The 17,638-nt window shown below is 58.0% G+C and overlaps 1 protein-coding gene across 2 annotated transcripts in view; it reads left to right on the forward strand.

Moving 5' to 3' along the window:
* Positions 1 to 17,630, forward strand: part of PKD1 (polycystin 1, transient receptor potential channel interacting) — an 84,432-nt gene extending 66,802 nt beyond the window's left edge. For both annotated transcript variants that reach the window (XM_062614793.1, XM_062614794.1), the window contains exons 23-46: positions 93 to 695; positions 1,143 to 1,299; positions 2,397 to 2,649; positions 3,219 to 3,414; positions 4,507 to 4,677; positions 5,066 to 5,209; positions 5,507 to 5,717; positions 6,051 to 6,177; positions 6,894 to 7,010; positions 7,394 to 7,443; positions 7,591 to 7,793; positions 8,366 to 8,471; positions 8,683 to 8,801; positions 9,772 to 9,974; positions 10,140 to 10,334; positions 11,470 to 11,609; positions 12,712 to 12,839; positions 13,243 to 13,411; positions 14,086 to 14,211; positions 14,334 to 14,508; positions 15,022 to 15,309; positions 15,676 to 15,810; positions 16,040 to 16,354; positions 16,669 to 17,630. In XM_062614793.1, coding sequence (XP_062470777.1) covers positions 93 to 695; positions 1,143 to 1,299; positions 2,397 to 2,649; positions 3,219 to 3,414; positions 4,507 to 4,677; positions 5,066 to 5,209; positions 5,507 to 5,717; positions 6,051 to 6,177; positions 6,894 to 7,010; positions 7,394 to 7,443; positions 7,591 to 7,793; positions 8,366 to 8,471; positions 8,683 to 8,801; positions 9,772 to 9,974; positions 10,140 to 10,334; positions 11,470 to 11,609; positions 12,712 to 12,839; positions 13,243 to 13,411; positions 14,086 to 14,211; positions 14,334 to 14,508; positions 15,022 to 15,309; positions 15,676 to 15,810; positions 16,040 to 16,354; positions 16,669 to 17,265 — 4,928 coding nt within the window. In that variant the 3' untranslated portion in view covers positions 17,266 to 17,630. The remainder of the gene's footprint in view (positions 1 to 92; positions 696 to 1,142; positions 1,300 to 2,396; positions 2,650 to 3,218; positions 3,415 to 4,506; positions 4,678 to 5,065; positions 5,210 to 5,506; positions 5,718 to 6,050; positions 6,178 to 6,893; positions 7,011 to 7,393; positions 7,444 to 7,590; positions 7,794 to 8,365; positions 8,472 to 8,682; positions 8,802 to 9,771; positions 9,975 to 10,139; positions 10,335 to 11,469; positions 11,610 to 12,711; positions 12,840 to 13,242; positions 13,412 to 14,085; positions 14,212 to 14,333; positions 14,509 to 15,021; positions 15,310 to 15,675; positions 15,811 to 16,039; positions 16,355 to 16,668) is intronic.
* The last annotated feature ends 8 nt before the right edge of the window (positions 17,631 to 17,638 follow it).

The raw sequence follows: 17,638 nt of genomic DNA on the forward strand, positions 1-17,638 counted from the left end.
ATTGCTTTGGGAAGGTGTCAGATGTTATCTAGACTCTAACACTTATGTAGGCTGTTTACCACATCCTCTGCCCCTTTATTTCTTTCCTGCAGGTGACCTGATTCACCTTGTCAACACGGTTTCACAAGAGTCCAAGCCCCAGGAGCTGCTTGCCGATGCCCACAATTTGCTGCTAGCTCCCAAAGCCTACAACCTGTCCTCCAGCCTGATGCGCATCCTCATGAAGTCTCGAGTGCTGAATGAAGAGCCCCTGGAGCTGGTGGGAGGAGAAATTAAGGCCACGGGCAAGAGGTCTGATCCCTTTAACTTGCTTTGCTACGAGAACACACCAAACTGCCAGTTCTCCATCCCCCAGGCATTCAACACCACCCTTTCCAACCTGACGGATGTCATCCAAGTCATGTTCCAAGTGGACTCCAATCCTTTCCCTTTTGGTTACATCAGCAACTACACCGTGTCCACAAAGGTGGCCTCCATGGAGTTTCAGACACACAACGGGGTGCAGATCCCCATTGGGAGCCTGGACTCAGAGAAAGCCATCACTGTAATGGTGTCAAACAACACGGATGCTCGCAACCTCTCTGCTGGCACTGAAGTCATCGAGGCAAGGACATCTGTGAACCTCATTGTGGTTATGGAGAGCAACAACAGAGAAGCAGGACTGCACTTCCAGCTCACCTACAGAGTCCTCAATGGTACAGCAGACAGATCCACCTCTTTATGCTCTTTGCTGTTCCCATGGGAGAGGAGGGCTCAAGAGGGAACTGCTGTGGGAGATGTCAGGTGTAGCCAGCAAGTTCCACACTGCCTGCCTGAAGTTCTGGCTGTCACAGGCATTCTCCGGTCCCCAGTGTAATCCTTACTTGTGGATTCTAGGCACTGAGAAGCCTTTTGCTTCTCCCACCCATTCTCTTGGGCCACATTAGCACCGGAGGGAGCTCCTCTCATCCCTCCTTGGTCAGGTACAATGGTGCCCAGAGTCTCCTCTGCACTCCAGACTGAGAGAGTGCAATCCAGAAAAGCATCTCTCCCAGCTTCCTGCATTCCTGGTACTCCTCCCTGAACACCCACTGCTGGCAGCAGGCTTGTGACTGAGCTCTGCCTGGTCTTTATAAAGTACTTTCTGTTTCCCCCCTCCCCAGATCACTACATTGCAAGTGAGCCCGAGCCCTTCATCATGGCTTATCTGCATCACGAACCAGAGCCCAATGAGCACAACTGCACTGCCTCAAAGAAAATCAGCCTGGATGCCCTGGCTGGGAATGACCACAAGCTCTACACCTTCTTCACCTCTCCCAGGTAAGAGAAACCTGTCTTATAATCTCTGTCACCCCCAGGCTGTCCCCTGGATGAATGTGAGGGATGCTCAGGGCCTTGCCATGGTTTATACCAGGCTGCTTTGCAGGACTGGTGCTGCTGTAGCTATCACAGTGCTCCTCTGTCCTCGCAGCTCTCCTGGGCAGGAAGCTGCAAGCTGCCATTCCTACATCCCAGCATTGGCACCTCTTCTACCGTGGGCACTTCCTCCTTCGCAGACATCTCCTGGTGCTGGTGCAAAAGCGGCTCAGTGCTCTGTGATTTGCCTTTCACATCCCATTTGTAGGGGTTCCCTGAAAGGATTCCCCTTTTTAGAGCTGTAAATATCCTTCCCTGTATCATGACCCTCACCCAGAGCCTCTCCTGGTAATGAGTCGTGTCCCCCCCGCAACTGCCCTTTTCTCTGTAGGTTCTTTGTGGGCTTCCATCCATGCTGCTTGGCTCATAGAGCACTGCAGTTGTGCTGTTGGGTTTCAGAGCAAAGCTCTTCTTTTAATCAGAGCAGTCATTATAACCTCAGTTGCTGCCTTGGCCAGGAGCGTGTGTGTTCATGCCTTGTGTTACTTCCAAGCCATTCCTAGGCATTATCTGAGAAGAAAAGATAGGCAGCTTGGGAATAGGTGGGGCGAAAGTGGAGCCACTGTTGTGTAAGTTACTGCAGCTTCCATGGCTTTTGGTAACAGGATGCTCAAAGAGGGATTAATCGTCCTGATAAGTGATTGTGCTCCCAGCCAAGAATCCAGAGTTGCTGTGGAAGTGTCCTATGGATCAGTGGGACACGGGGAAGGGCGGGTGGGAGACCTGTGCAAGGCTGCCAGCGCAAAGAAGAGGATGTGCAATGTAGTGCTCCAGATACTGAAACAGTACAAAGATAGAGAAGAATTCAAGTGGTCCGTGGAACCCTGGAGTTTCTCTACAACCAAAGGTGTAAATTACACCAGTTCACTGGGCTTTTCCTCCTCACTGTGTGCTTCTCCATCCCTGCAGCAGTGTTTTCATGGGCACGCATCCATTAGAACAGGGTTGGTGTCCCTTCAGAAGGATTCATGGTGTCTCCTTGCTGCCTTTCCCTTCTCCAGAACGGATGACCCCATCCAGAAGTACTACTTCAACATCACAAACCATTTCAGCTGGTCCCCGGTGGAGGTGACCCTGGGGCTGTACACATCCCTGTGCCAGTACTTCAGTGAGCAGGAGAAGCGCTGGAAGACAGAAGGCATCATCCCACTGGAAGAGACCAGGCCAGACCAGGCTGTCTGCTTAACCCAGCACCTCACTGCCTTTGGGGCCAGCCTCTTTGTCCCACCAAACTCCGTCCAGTTCATCTTCCCTGTGAGTAGAGCAAAGCAGAGGCTGTGCAGCATCCCCATGTGCTGAGCAGTTGGTTGTCACCCATAGGAAAGCCTTGGGCTCCTGATGGCTTCACATCCGAGCTGTGCTCAGCTGGCAAACCAGCACCAGTACCCGGGAGCCTCCGGGAGCTGTCCCTGGGCACAGCTCACACAGGGGCTGTGTTTTGTGATCATGAATCCTGGCTGCTGCTAAATAGACATTTGCAGATGGCTTTATCCTGGCTACCTCGCAGTGTGTTCACCTCTTAGTGAGATGCCAGGCTCTCCTCCCAGCTGGCACCCAGCACTGTTTTATCCCAGCCAGCTGCTCCCTGCTTCCCAGGGGCGTTCAGGCTCTCCCTGGCTCTGGTGGTGTGATGTAAGTGGGAGCAGAGAGCTCTCAGCAGCTGCTGCAGCACACTCCAAATGGACTGTGCAGGGAGAGCTCTCTATTTGCACGTGCTGTTGTGTCTGTGAATGATGGTGATGGCCAGGAAGGGGGCTCCTGGGGAAAGAGGGGATGCTCCTGGGGAAGAACAGTGCCTTTCAACATACCTCTGTGCTTTCTAGGCTCCAGGCCCTGGCCTCAACTACATCGTGCTGCTCACGTGTGCCGTCTGCTTCGTGACCTACTCGGTGGCTGCGCTGATCGTGCACAAGCTGGACATGATCGACATCAACCGCGTGGGGGTGATTCCCTTCTGCGGGAAGAACGGGCTCTACAAATACGAGATCCTGGTGAAAACCGGCTGGGGCAGAGGCTCAGGTTAGCCCATGGTCTGCTCGTCTTCATGCCCCATCCCTGGCAGTGGTCAGGGTCAGGCTGGACAGGGCTTGGAGCAAGCTGCTCTAGTGGAAGGTGTCCCTGCCCGTGGCAGAGGGTTGGAGCTGGGTGAGCTTTAGGGTCCCTTCCAGCACAAACCAGGCTGGGATTCTATGGTATGATTCTGTGATTCCTACGGTGACATCTGTGTATCTCACCTCAGCACATCAGGCACCAAGTGTCCCCCTGCAGGGCCCACAGCTGAGCTGGTGTTTGAAGCAGCACGGAGCAACCAGACTGTTCAGGGCTTCCAACAGCATACACGCTTTAAATGGTGTGATAATAGGGCAGGTCAAAGGTGTGAAGGAACCACCTCTGACCCTGCTTTCCCTGACTGGGCTGTGCTTGCAGGAACAGCCAGAGGCAGTGATCGTTCCTCACATCCTCTCCAGCAGAAGCATCCAAGCCCTGTGGGCCCTTTAGATTTTGCTGCCCTTCAGCATCCATTGCTTGTTCTGCTGTATGAACCCCAGCATCGGAAAGGCAGAATGCTTCACTCTCTGACCCAGGGCTGGGTTTGTAGCTAGAGCTGCCAGAAACATCATCTTGGACTTGGAAATCCAGGCAGTTGGGGTGTGGAAGCTCTAAGTAAGGACAGAGATGGAGTGCCACCAGGCCAGGAACATGCTGCCATTGATTTGTGTAACCCCTGGCTTCACTGGCAGCAGCTTTCTCCTGAAGCTACCCCAAGGTCCATCCAGGTTGTGCATCTGGAAGCTGGTATGGGAGAGATGTCAAGGGAAATAAATATTCCAACTACTTGGAGGAAAGGCCATCAGAATAAACATCCCCTCCTATTAGGGCGTTAGCAAGGCAAGGAAAGTCAGCTTCAGTCCCCTCCAAAGAGAACCATGAGCATGCCAAGGGCCGTGCACCAGTGTGAGCAGCTCCCTGGGTGTGAGATGGCTCTTGAGCACATTCCTTCCTCCCCAGTCTCCAGTGGCCCCTCTGAAGGACCACTGCACCTGGTAGCAGGTCGCTGGCAGGCAGGGCTGGGGAGCAGCTTCCCTAACGGAGCCCTGTTATCTCTGCCAGGTACCACGGCCCACGTGGGGATCGCCCTGTATGGCGTGGACCATAAGAGTGGCCACAGGCACCTGGATGGAGACAACGCCTTCCACCGCAACAGCCTCGACGTGTTCCAGATCGCCACGGAGCGGAGCCTGGGCAGCATCTGGCGCATCCGCATCTGGCACGACAACAAAGGTGAGGCAAGGGCAGGGCTGGGGCACCCGTCACCCATCCCGGGGCACGGCCAGGCTCTGCTCCGCCTCGTACCTGGGCCTAAAGGCTGGAATAACCCTGGTGGGAGGCTGTGGTGACCCCCTGGGGGGGGCCTGGATGTGGAGTCTCCATCATGGGAAGTCTGCAGACCCATACACAGAGGGTGCAGTGTGCACTGTGACAGTGTGAATGTCCAGCCTAGGAGGTGACCTGGCTGCACCAGGCTTTTGGGTACTGTGCATTTCCCGTGGATGAAGATCCTGTCACAGGGCAGCTGCTGCTGCTGGGCTCTTGTGTTGCCCTCCCAGCTTTGCAGTTTCACCCAGGGAGTGGCTGCCACAAAATACACTTCATCTCTTTTCACTTCCAGGACTCAGCCCCTCTTGGTACCTGCAGCACGTCATAGTCCGGGACCTGCAGAGCAGCAAGAGCTACTTCTTCCTGGTGAACGACTGGCTGTCAGTGGAGAGCGAAGACAACGATGGCATGGTGGAGAAGGAGGTTTATGCTGCCAGTGAGTGCTCAGCCCTGGGTTTTGGGGCTGGGATGGATGAGCAGCGTGGCACTTATTACATTGAGGAAGGACCTGCAGCAGGGGACCGCAGAGGGGCCATGGAGCCTGCACGCTGGCTCTTCCTCACTGCATTGATGCCTCGTGGGTCCTTTGTGCTAGAGGACAAGGACCCAGCTCTGCAGGAGGGACCATATAGATGCAGTGTGGATACAAACCAGTCTGCAAGGAGGGACTGTGGCCCCCCCAGGTCCTCCCAGTGGTGCCGCTGGCCCTGATGGTCTCTCTCGTTGTGCTCAGGTGAGACAGAGCTGAGGAGCTTCTCGCGCATCTTCCTTGCGGAGCTGCAGCGAGGTTTCTTCGAGAAGCACATCTGGTTGTCCCTGTGGGACCGGCCGCCCCGCAGCCGCTTCACCCGCGTGCAGAGAGCCACCTGCTGCTCCCTCCTCATCTTCCTCTTCCTCTGTGCCAATGCCGTGTGGTACGGCGTGGTGGGCAACGTGCACCTCAGGTGGGTTGCGTGCCTTGGTGCTCTGGGCATCCCTCACCTCCTGAGGGCCCCTCCTGTGCTTCCCATCACGCAGGGCAGGAAAGACCTTGCTTGCGGCCTTGAGTCCTTCCTTCCCATTCCAAAGAATCTGGGAGCAGACATGGATGACCAAGGATGATCTGATCAGCTTCCCCCTTATCTGGTTTTGATGTGTCACTGTTCAAAAAGCCCATGCCCTGTTCTTCCTCTGCACATCTGCAATGGCTGGGGGTGCAGTTTGGTCTTCCTTGCTTAGCTGGCAACCCAGAGTGCCCCTTCTAACACGATTCTCTGATCAATCCTGCTTCCCTCCAGCAACGGGGCTGTTTCCAACCTGATCCCTGTCAATGTGGACACGGTGGCTGTTGGGCTGGTGTCCAGCGTGGTGGTCTACCCGCTCTACCTGGTCATTTTATTTCTCTTCCGGATGGCTCGTGGCAAGGTAAGGAGGAGAAGTAGCTGCAGGCTGCCCAGGTGGGTGTCTTGCCACCGGGGTTCCTTATCTGAGCCTAGATCCTGCCCCTTGTGGTCCATCACTTCTCCAGCTGTCTCAGCCCGGACAGAAGGGCAGATTTTAAAGACTGCCTTAGGCACTTGCTGCCTCTGGATTTCAGTATGGGACAGGTACCCAAATGCCATTAAAGGGTAACAGCCTGTTATTGGCAGGAGCTTGGGAGGTGCTCAGTGGAGCATCTCTAATGAAGTGTCTGCCCTGGGTGCACATTCAGCTCTCTGAGCAGAGCTGTGGTTAGGCAGCTGTGAAGGGATTAGCTGGGGATTTCATGACTAGTTGGGCACAATTAGCAGCCCCATCAAGGACTGCAGCCAGCTGCTGAGGGACTCATGAGCACAGATTGTGTCTGATACTTCTTGTCCCTGGAAGCACTCCCTGCTTTGCAGGGAGTTGGAGATTCACCAGGCTCCTTGGGACCTTGTATGTGGGACAGCCTGGATGGCACGGGGCTGCAGTACGTGTGGGAACAAGTTGGAGGCAGTGGAAGATGTGCATAGGCCTGTTCTCAGCCCTGCTTGGGCTCCCCAGCCCTGCCTGCATGAGTGTGGAACCGATGGGACCCACTGAACAGCCTGTCTCTGAGTCCCCGTGCCACTGTCACCTCCATCCCTCCCTTGTCAGCTAAAGCCTGATGTCTCCTGCAGGTCTCCATCAAGCACACCGTGACTCACTCAGACCAGCAGTCCTTGGAGATCGATAACTACCTGGACTCCTCAATCCTTGACAGCTCCTTCCCCACCTTCCCAGGCCTCCAGGCAGAGGTGAGCTGCTTCCCACCTGAAAGCTGGATATGTTGCAGGCTCTGTGTGCTCCCCTGCATGGACACAGGGTCCATCCACAGCAATGAGTGCAAGAACTGATGCACTCGCGTGCCTCTGGCAAAGCCTGGTGACGGGGGAGAGCCTCAGCCCTTCACCTGCCCCGTGCAGTGCATTCTGAGCACAAGCTGCCTGCAGCTACTGCTCTGTGTCCGTGAGCACTGACCTTCCCAGTGTGCCTGGGTTATCTCTGGAGCAGAGCAGGCCCCTGGAGGTATTGGCAGCTCAGGCTCCAGGTCTCAGTGACCGCTGATGTTAACAGCCCACTGTTCTAATGAGGCACAAACCAGTGCCGTGTGCCTGAACCACCTCGTCTTCCTCCACAGGCCTTCTCTGAGCACACCAAAACAGATCTGTTCTTGGAGGACTCCAAAAGGTAAGGAGGAGCTTCATGTGCTTTCCTGCTTTGGTGGACCAGGGTTGTGCTCCCGTGGCTGTTTCCCCTCTGCGCTAGCACATTTGCTCTTCTCCTGCTTCCCGTTCCCCACAGCCCCAGTCGCCCCATTGCTCCGTTCTCCCGCAGCCTCGTGCGGTGGCCGTCCAGCGAGGCCCTGCTCAGCTGGCCAGACCTCCTCAGCGACCCCTCCATCATGGGCAACACCATCCAGAAGCTGAAGAGAGGCCGGGCCAGCCGCCACCTCGGCCTCGAGGCCCCACTGGCCACCGAGGAGGACAGCTTGTCTCTTGGTGTTCACCAGGGACAGCCTCGCTATTTCTCTGCCTCAGGTGGGTCTGGGATAGCATCCCCGTTTGGATGCCCTAGGGATGTGCAGAAGGAACGGTCTGGTCCCTCGGAGCCTTCTCTTTAACTCTGGAGAAGGCAGAATAGCAGAGCTCTGCCACCATCACCGCTAGCTGCAGTGTGAAGGCCAGAGGAGAAGGGTTGTATTAATGGGCATTTCCATTTGGGAAAGCAGAAATCCTGATGTGGATTAGTTGGAGTGAGTGATCAGCACACTGCAGGCTGACTGGGAGCAAGTGGAGGTGTGTTCCCATGGGATCTGAATGTTGCAAGCATCCAGCACTTCTTCACTGGTTGCAAAGCCACAGTGCGTCTCTGAACCCCTGTAAATGGCTGGAGAAGGAGAACTTGGCCTCTTATACCAGCAGTTACCTCTGTAGCCAAGCTGGGCAAAGGCAGGAGCTAGAAGACAGGGAGGAGGGGAGGGCTGTCCCATGGTCAAGGGCCTCACCCTGTCCTCCTCCTCCTCCTCTCCAGTTCCACAAATGCATCAGAGCAGGACCGTGCCCTGGTGCAGTGCTCCTGCCAACCCTGTTCGCACTCGCTCTTTCCCCAGATGAGGATCTGATCCGGCAGATCCTGGCAGATGGAGCCAGTGGCATCTCCCACTCCCAGGACCTGGGGCCCTACGTGAGAGCTGAAACAGATCTCATCTCAGGGCTGTGAGTATTCAGGGAGTGAGCTGAGCTGGGTTCTGAGGCACTGAAGATGCGTGGGGTGGCCTCATCGCAGCTCCCTGTGTTCTCCATGAGCCACAGAGCAGTGTTGCTGCACCGCTGTTAGCACTGGAGTTCAGTCCCTCTCTGTGCCAGGCTGCTCCCTGCGGAGCCACCGGTGCCACAGCTCACCAGCATCACCCCTTTGCCTTGGCAGGTCCAGCGTGTTCGGGGAGAAGGTGGAGACCGTGATGATGCAGAAGCTGAACGACAAAGGGCAGAGCGTGGCAGCTCCTCCCAGGGAAGTGAGCAGATCAGCCAAGTCCACATGGACAGGTACCGGGGCAGCGAGGGTGGGATGGGCAGGAGGAGCAGCCCTTGGGAGGCACAGGCAGGTAAATGGAGCCTTAGGAAAGGCTGCTCCCCGGCTTGGGATGTAGTTGTTCTTTCCTGCCAGCTGCTCTTGGAGCCTGAATGTCACTAAGTCCATCACTTGTGTTGTGACAGTCCCTGCTGTGCGCCTTAGGGAAGCTCTGCTCTCTTCACCCCTCTGCAGCCATCCAGTACGAGTGTGTCTCTGTAGGAAACCAGAGGGGAGAGGGGGTAAAATGCCAAGGAAGGTTCAAATCCACAAGGCAGAGATGCTTCCTACTGGGTCATGCAACACGACAGCAGCCAGCTGGGCTTGCCCAAGGCAGGGAGCACACTCTCAGGCCCTGCAAGAGCTGGAGGGTGATAAGTGCCTGGGTGCCCACTGGAGAGGCTCAGCATCAATGTTTGAGATGAGCTCTTGGCTTCCCAAGGCACAGCCCCCCTTGGACAGGCCGGACATGGAAAATTGGACCCAGCAGCATTCCCCTTGGGTCTGTTAACATCCATCATTTCGCCTTGGTTGATGAATGGTTGTGGTATCTCTGTGCAGGCACTGGTTTGCATGGGTGGGTGAAGGAAGCTGGACTCGGCAGGCTGAAGGCAGCCAGGACAAGAGATCTGTGTGGCTTTGCCCTCATCCTCTCCAGCCATCTGAGCGTGCCAATGTCCTGAGGCTCAGAGAAAGTAGGGAACCCATCCCAGTGCCCAGATCAGGAGCCCATCTTCTCCTCCCCACGCTGTAGCCCACAGATGCTGCTCTTCTGAGGCTGTGTTTGGTTGCTGCTGAGTGAGAGATGTTTGGGATAATCCCTCCCAGCTCATCCAGGACTGGTGGCAAGCTCTCTGCTGGGATGAGTGGTGTGCTCAGCCCTTCCTGTGCCCCTTAGTGTCCTTTTGCAGTCATGCTTACACTTGTTTGCCCTCCTCCTTCCAGTTGCAGACCAGACGTTCCGGAAGCGCTTGCTGCCGCCCTGGTGCTCCTATCTGGCTCACGGTATCAGCCTCCTCCTCTTCGCCACCTCCACGGGGGTCTCCGTGTGGATCGGGGTGGGCTTTTCCTCCAGCGTTGCCCTCATGTGGCTCATCTCAGGGATATTCAGCTTTCTGGCATCCTTCTTGGTCTGGGAGCCCCTGAAGGTAAGGATGAGGACACCAGCAGCAGCAGGAGAGGTCGGGCTGGTGGCGGTTCGGTTTAGCTACCCCAAGAGAGGGGCTGTGCTGAAAGGCCCTCAGGAGCAGCTGCCCATGGCAGGTGTGGTGGCCCAGCTCCCTGCAGGCTCACAGCACTGCTTGTCTCCCCAGGTCCTGCTGGAAGCCCTCTATTTCTCACTGGTTGCCAAGCGCTTGCACCCGGAGGAAGATGATACCTTGGTGGAGCATCCTTTTGTGGAGCATGTTTCTGAGAAGATCAGCAAAGTCCGACCCCCGCAGGGGTTTGCCCTTTTCCAGGCCAAGGAGGAGGCCAGGAAGGTCAAACTGCTACACAGGATGCTGAAGGTAAGACATCTGTTCAGCCTGGAGAAGAGAAGGCTCCTTAAGGGGGGACCTGAGAGCAGCTCCAGTGCCTGAAGGGGCTCCAGGAAACCTGGAGAGGGGCTTTAGACAAGGGCCTGTAGGGACAGGCCAAGGGGAATGGCTTCAACCTGCCAGAGGGGAGACTGAGCTGAGCTCTTAGGCAGAAGCTCTTCCCTGTGAGGGTGCTGAGGCGCTGGCACAGGGTGCCCAGAGAAGCTGTGGCTGCCCCATCCCTGGCAGTGTTCAAGGCCAGGTTGGACACAGGGGCTTGGAGCAAGCTGCTCCAGTGGAAGGGGTCCCTGCCTGTGGCAGGGGTTGGAGCTGGAGGAGCTTTAAGGTCCCTTCCAACCCAAACTATTCCATGATTCCTGGTGCCTGTGGTGCCTAGGGCAGGGGCAGAGTGCCGCTTCCATGAGCTGAGCCACATCCTTATGTGGATCCTCCCAGTCCAGCTGTGATCCTCTGAAGCAGGCACATGCCTCCAGTTTCTGCCTCAGTTTCCCCATCTGTAGAAGACTGGCAGTGATGTTCCTCTTCAGTGTGGGCTGGAAGGCAGAACCATGAGGGGGTTCATTAGGAGCAGCTGCCGTGTTTTACCCTAACCCAGGTGTTTGAGGTTAGGACAGGGTTTGCAGTGCGGAGCAGGCAGCACCTGGCACAGGGAAACTCGTTTGTTGAATCTTGTGAAACACCCAACAGCTGATCCAGGAGCAGGAGTTTCTTTGTAGCTCATCCAGTACTAATCCTCCACACTTGGGCTAGGAGTACACAGCTGCTTTGATGGAGTTAATTTGAGCAGAGTGATTCCCCTTTAAAGGATGGAAACCCCCATCCCTGTATAAACGGAGCTGTTGGTTATAGGAGCTTGTACAGGGAGGCTGTGCAGTGCATGTCAGCTGAAACGTGGTGCTGTCTGGCTGCTTTGAACAAAGAATATTGTTAGGAGCCTGTGGTCTGGGTTTTGTTTTAAGCTGCTGCCCATGTGGAAGAAGAAATGCATGCTCTGGGTGCTGATCCTGCTGCATGGCAGGCAGTGGAGAGCACTGATCTGCTGCAGGATTGGGAACCAGCCCCCCTGGTGCCTGGGTGCAATCCCTTTCTGCTCTCTGCTTGCCAGAACTTCCTCATTTACATGATGTTCTTGCTGGTGATCCTGCTCACCAACTATGGAGATGCCACCCGCAACAGCAGAGCCTTCCTTCTGCAGAGCTCCATCAAGCAGCAGCTGGGCAGCAGCGAATTCCTCCTCATCAAGAGGTAATGGCAAGGGCCCTGGGGATGGGGAGGAACAAGAGGTTGCTTTGTATCAGAAGGGCCTGTAGGGACAGGCCAAGGGGAATGGCTTGAACCTGCCAGAGGGGAGACTGAGATGAGCTCTTAGGCAGAAGCTCTTCCCTGTGAGGGTGCTGAGGCGCTGGCACAGGGTGCCCAGAGAAGCTGTGGCTGCCCCATCCCTGGCAGTGTTCAAGGCCAGGTTGGACACAGGGGCTTGGAGCAAGCTGCTCCAGTGGAAGGGGTCCCTGCCCGTGGCAAGGGGTTGGAACTGGGTGAGCTTTAAGGTCCCTTCCAACCCAGACCAGGCTGGGATTGTGTGGTTGCATGGCAGTGAGCTCCTTGTTACTCTGCTTCTCCCCTGGAGAACAGAGGGACCTGAGCTTTAATGTCTGAATTGTCTTTATGTCCTGGGTGGGAAGGGACCGGGGGAGTTACGGGGTTTATCTGCTCTGAAGGACACACGTTTGCTCTGTCTCTGGAATTTACAGCTGTGGGGTTTAGCCATACCCACGTCACAAGAACCAGAACTAACATCTGAAACAAACGCAGAGGCCTTCCCCTCCTGGCTCTGCACATACACTGTAACTGGATTACCTTTTCCCAGCTGAGTGTCCACACTGCTGCCTGGGATTAACAGTGTCTCTGTAGCCATGTCCCTGCAGCCCCCTTGACTCTGTGTGAACAGACATGGCCAGTCTGTGCCGCATGAAGGCACAGGAACTCTGATTCACACAGCATGAATTGGGACTGAATTGGTGACGTTCTGGGGGGGAAGTGGAGCAGGAGCAGAATCTGGTCCTAAATGTCATCTCTTTCCCACTGTGCTGCCACAGACCCGCTGGTCTGATCCTTACTGAGGTGCCAAGTGGATCCAGTCACCTTTAGGTCTTGCATGACAAACATTTTCCCGACCCCAGCCCATCATGGAGCGGATGGGAATGCTGCCTGTGCCTGCGAGCCAGGAGAGCAGCTCCCGTTAGCGCTCCAGAACCCCCCCTCTGCAACACGAGTGGTCCTGGGTGAGACATGCAGAGACCCTCCAGCAGAGCTGCCCAGGAGCTCTGATGCCTTCTCCCTGTCGCAGGTCGGATCAGTTCTGGGTGTGGATGTCCCAGGTCTTCCTGCCCTACCTCTACAACAACGGCTCGGGTCAGGGGAGCCACAGCACCACGCTGGGGGCAGCACGGCTGCGCCAGCTCCGCCTGCAGGAAGGTCGGTGGGGATGCGGTCGGTGGGGATGCGGTCGGTGGGGATGCTGTCGGTGGGGATGCGCTCGGGGTGGGCTCAGGGTGCTGCCGTCATGGGGTGGTGGTGATGTTCCCGGAGGGAGGAAATGGCCAAGTGTGGGTGTTTGTGGGGCTGAGGGAAGCGAGGCAGAGGTTACGGAGGCAGGTTTGTCTTTGCAGCTCTGCTGCACCTAGCTCTGCCCCCGCAGTGATGCAGTCCAAGGGGATTTACACTAGAGAGAGGTTGAGTTGGCTCCTGGAGCTGTGGCTGAGGATGTGGAGCGGGCTTGGGAAGGAGGTTGCTGCTAGGTGTGAAAGCTCAGCTGTGTGCCCCAGCGCAGCCTGCCTGCGTTGGGCTGCCCACGGGGTGACTGCTGGTGTCATTGCAGCCGAGTGCCAGCGCAGCGCCCAGGACATCCTCCGTGGCATGGGCACGGCTCCCGGCGGGAGCTGCACCGACTCCCACAGCTTTGCTACCGCTGACTACGGAGCTGGCTGGGAAAGGGCAGCCCTGAATGTGACGGCTGCGTGGTCCTACTCACCCCCCGACCTGCCTGGGTAAGGAGCTGCACCCGCACCTCTGCTCCAGCTGCCAAAGGCATCATCTCAAGTTGATTCAGTGCCTGGGGTGGTTCCCAGTGAGGCCAACTGAGCAAAGGGCAAAGAGACACAGGAATGTCTGCCCTGAACACATCCACGTGGGCAGAGGGAATGGTGGGAGGCAGCGCATGGCTGCTGCTCACCCGGCTTCCGCAGAGGTGGGTGCTCACCTCGAGATGCCTGAGCAGCAGCATCGTGCTGAAGCGGGGCATGGGCAGAGGGTTCAGCTCTCCAGCTTCAAGGGCAGAGTGAAGCTGCTGAACAAGGTAACCCGCTCCCCATGGGGCCCACAGCATGGCACCAGCTTTCTGTTAACATGGGCTATAGGAGACTGGCCTTTACCAGCATCCTGGGCATTAAGGCGCTGTTGGCTTCTGCTCTGGTTTGTTCCTGGATGTGTCTTCATTGAAGTTTGGGGCAGCAAAGGGCTTGGGGCTGTTCTGAGGTTGGGAACACGGAGATGTTCCCAATGTACTGCTGTCTTTTGGCCTGTGAAATGAGCCATGAGGCAGCTCCCAGCCTTGGATGTGCAGGGTCTGCATCTCTTGCTCCCGGCCTGCCACGCAGCAGACCGGAGCAGTGGCTGTGCTCTGTCCTTCAGCCATCACCCCATGGCTCCTCTCTCCCTGCAGGGTCTGGTACTGGGGTTACATCTCTTTCTACGACAGCAGTGGTTACGTCCAGGAGCTGGGGGCCTCGCTGGAGGAAAGCAGAGCTCAGCTGAACTTCCTGCAGCAGCACACTTGGATTGACAACATGTGAGTGTGGTGGGGCCAAGGGACATTCCGTGGCCACCAGGAATTCCAGAGGGGGATCTGTGAGCACCAAACAGCATCACCAAAGCCTGTGGTAGCCCTGAGCTGCTCTCATTCCCCCCCAGGAGCCGAGCAGTGTTTGTGGAGGTGCTGCAGTACAACCCCAGCGTGGACCTGCACGTGGCCATCACCCTGCGCCTCGAGTTCCTGGGGGCCGGCCAGGCCATCGCCGCTGTCACCATCAGCCCCTTCCCGCTGCTGCGGCTCAGCGCCGGGGTCACGCTGCAGCTCCTCATGATGGTCAGTGCCTGACATCCCCTGGGCTCCTCTCCCCTCAGTCACCACACAGAGGCCTTTGGGGAGCCATGGCCGGGGTTCCTGGAAGGGCAGCGTTGGTCGCTATGTGCTAAAGCTCCCCTGCCACGTAGGAAACACCCCAGCACCGCTGCAGGGAGGGGGATCCCTCCTGTCTGGCAGCATGTGTTGGCCTGGTCTCAGCCTTTTTGCTGCCTGTTGCTGAGGAACTTAAGGTCTTTGTTATTCCCCTCAGTGGGGACGTCAGAGCCGTGGCCCCAGGGACCTTGCCTGGGCTCCAGCGCGAGCAGAGCCCTCTTCCCCTGGGCGCTGTCCCCCGAGCATCAGACGTGGTTTGGGGAGCAGGGTAGGAGGGAGCAGGGCACTGAGTGGGTGAGGAAGGTATGGAAGGACCCAGGGGTGTGCTCCAGCTCCGGGCTGGCAGAACTCAGCCTTGTACAGCAGAGCAGTGAAGCGTTGCCCCCTCCTTCCCCGGTAACCTCTGCCTGCCTCCCCCAGGTCTTCCTCATGATGTTTGTGGTCTACTTCGTGGTGTCCGAGTCCCTATCCATCAAGAAGGAAGGCAGAGCCTACTTCACCCTGTGGGGCAACTACGGCCAGTGGCTCTTCATCCTGCTCACCACGTGCACCGTGGTGGTGCACCTCAGCCAGGCCACCCTCGCTGACCAGCAGTGGCTCAAGTACCTCAACAACCGCAAGGGCTTCACCAACTTCTACCAAGTGGCCTTTCTCAACACCATCTTCAGCACCTTGGCTGCGTCCCTCCTCTTCCTCCTCACCGTGCAGGTATGGAGCAGCACCTGCTTGCTCCTCCCGTGCCGGGGCAGCAAAGGGTCACGAAGCAAACCCAGAGGGGAGACACTGGTCCTGCTGTGCCCGGCAATGGGGCTGCTGCCACCTCCAGACCCTGCTGCGGGGCAGAGGTGGTGGGCGCTGATGCCACGTGCATCTCTGCTGCAGCGCTTCGGATCGCTGAAGCCTCTGGGTCCTCGTGGGGAAGTCAGCTTAATGTGGCCGATGGGATGGTTCTGCAGGGAGCCCGTCGCGAGGGTTTCCTCTGCTCCACCACCAGCTGCATGTCTCAGGCTCGCAGAGGTGTTTGGAAGCCCTTGTGCTGGGCCCATGTAACTCCATCCCCTCCGCTGGTCCTAGGCCGCCCAGCAGCTGCGCTTCGTCCGGCAGTGGTCAGTGTTTGGGAAGACCCTTCGGAAGTCTGCGAAGGAGCTGGGTGCTGCGGGCTTGGCCTTCACCATCCTCATCCTGGCCTATGCTCAGCTCGGCTTCCTGGTGAGTACCGACCCCTCCTCGGCTTGCCTGGGTCCTCAGCAAGCCCATGGGTCCCCTGGGTGCTCCCATGTCCCGTGGGGTGGCTTTGGCTGGGGGCTGTGTTTGTGGCCTGTCCCTGTCACAGCCGATGGGTGGGTCGCTCTTTGGGGCTCATGCTGTGTAAGGTGGGGTCAGGGGAGCATTTTGCCCCCAACCCCTTCTCATTGCATCCCCAATGTCCCCTTGGCAGCTTTTCTCCTCCTCCTCGGAGTCCTTCCGCAGCGTTGGCAGCAGCCTCCTGCTGCTGTTGGCCGTGCTGCGGGGCAGCGTGAGCCTCCGGCCCTGCCTGCCCGAGTCCTCGGGCCTCTGCTACCTGTTCTGCACCAGCTACATCCTGCTGGAGGCGTGGATCCTGCTCAGGCTCTTCACCGTGGTGCTCATCTACAGCTACCGGGAGATGCACTTCGAGCTCTACCGCCCTGCCTTCGAGCCCCAGGACTACGAGATGGTGGAGCTCTTCGTGCGCAGGCTCAAGATGTGGATGGGCTTCAGCAAAGCCAAGGAGGTGAGTGCAGAAGGGACCTGGGAGCAGGCGCAGGGCAGCATCCACTGTCCTTTCCTTTGCCTCTGCCTCCTTCCCACTGCTTCCCCAGCCAGGTTCCTTTGGCAGCTGAGTGCTGGAGTGGCTGAAATTCCTGGATGCCCAAGAGCTGGGTTGGCGATGGGGGTTGTAGGGGCATTGCAGCCTGTTCAGTCCCACAGCTCCGTGTGTTTTCATCTGGCCCACCAGGAATGGGTGGGAGCAGGACATAGACAGTGTTCCCAGCACAGCATTCCCACTGATGCTCCCGACATTAACGCTCCCTCATCCTCTTCCAGTTCCGGCACAAGGTGAGGTTCGAAGGGATGGAGCCGCTGCCGTCCCGAGACTCCAGCGACTCCAAGTCCTTCCGAGGCCCCACTCCCAGCGCTGCCTCCGACAGCTCCAGAGCCTCCACCTCCTCCAGCCAGCTCGATGGGCTGAGCCTGGTGCTGAGCACCCGCGACAGCCTGGAGGTGGACGCCGACATCCAGCGCCTCCTTTCCCTCTTCGAGATGCTGCTCGCGCAGTTCGACCGCGTCACCCAGGTGACGGAGGACCTGTGCCGCATCGAGCACCGGCTCCGGGGCTCCCGCTGCCGCAGGAGGAGCTCGGAGGACGCCCTGAGCAGGTACCGAGCGGGCAGCACGGAGCGGGGGCCCTCCCCTGAGCTCTCCTCCGACACGGACCTGCGGGATGCTCCCTTGTCCCCCGGCTCTGCTGCCACCCCCCTGGGCAGCAGGGGCTCGGTGCCCAGCCGGCTCCTGCGCGCCAGCAGAGGCATCAGTGCAGCTTCTGGGCTGCCCCCAGGCAAGCCCTACACCGGTGGGGCTCCGGTGGTGAGGAAGAAGCGGCCCCTCCGGGCTAAGAACAGGGTGCACCCCACTGTCAAGTAAAGGGGGGAGTGGGGGGAGCTGGGCAGCACAGGGAGCAATAGGAGAGCACGGGAAGGGTTTGCCGAGGGTGGGCTGTGCCTGCCCTGCAGCCCGAGGGGCCTCGGGAGCTGCTGCTCCCGATGCTGCGGCCGCGGCGGCTGGGCCTGCCGGGCACACGGGGCTGCTGCCTGCAGCGGGGCTGCGCAGCCACGGCCCTCCATGCACCTGGGTGTCCCCAGCCCTGCACTGACCTCCTGCGGGTGGCTCCCACTGCGCCGTTCCCATGGGAAGGCTGCGCAGGGCCCATTGAGGGCACGAATCCCGGTCAGGGAAGGGCAGTATTAACACGGTGTCTCTGTTGAATGGGGCCATCTGCAAGCAGCCCGGGTGTGTG

This window comes from Pezoporus occidentalis, unplaced genomic scaffold (genome assembly GCF_034315485.1).
Source record: "Pezoporus occidentalis ecotype Australia unplaced genomic scaffold, CSIRO_AGI_Poc_V1 ctg178, whole genome shotgun sequence".
NCBI lineage: Eukaryota > Metazoa > Chordata > Aves > Psittaciformes > Psittacidae > Pezoporus > Pezoporus occidentalis.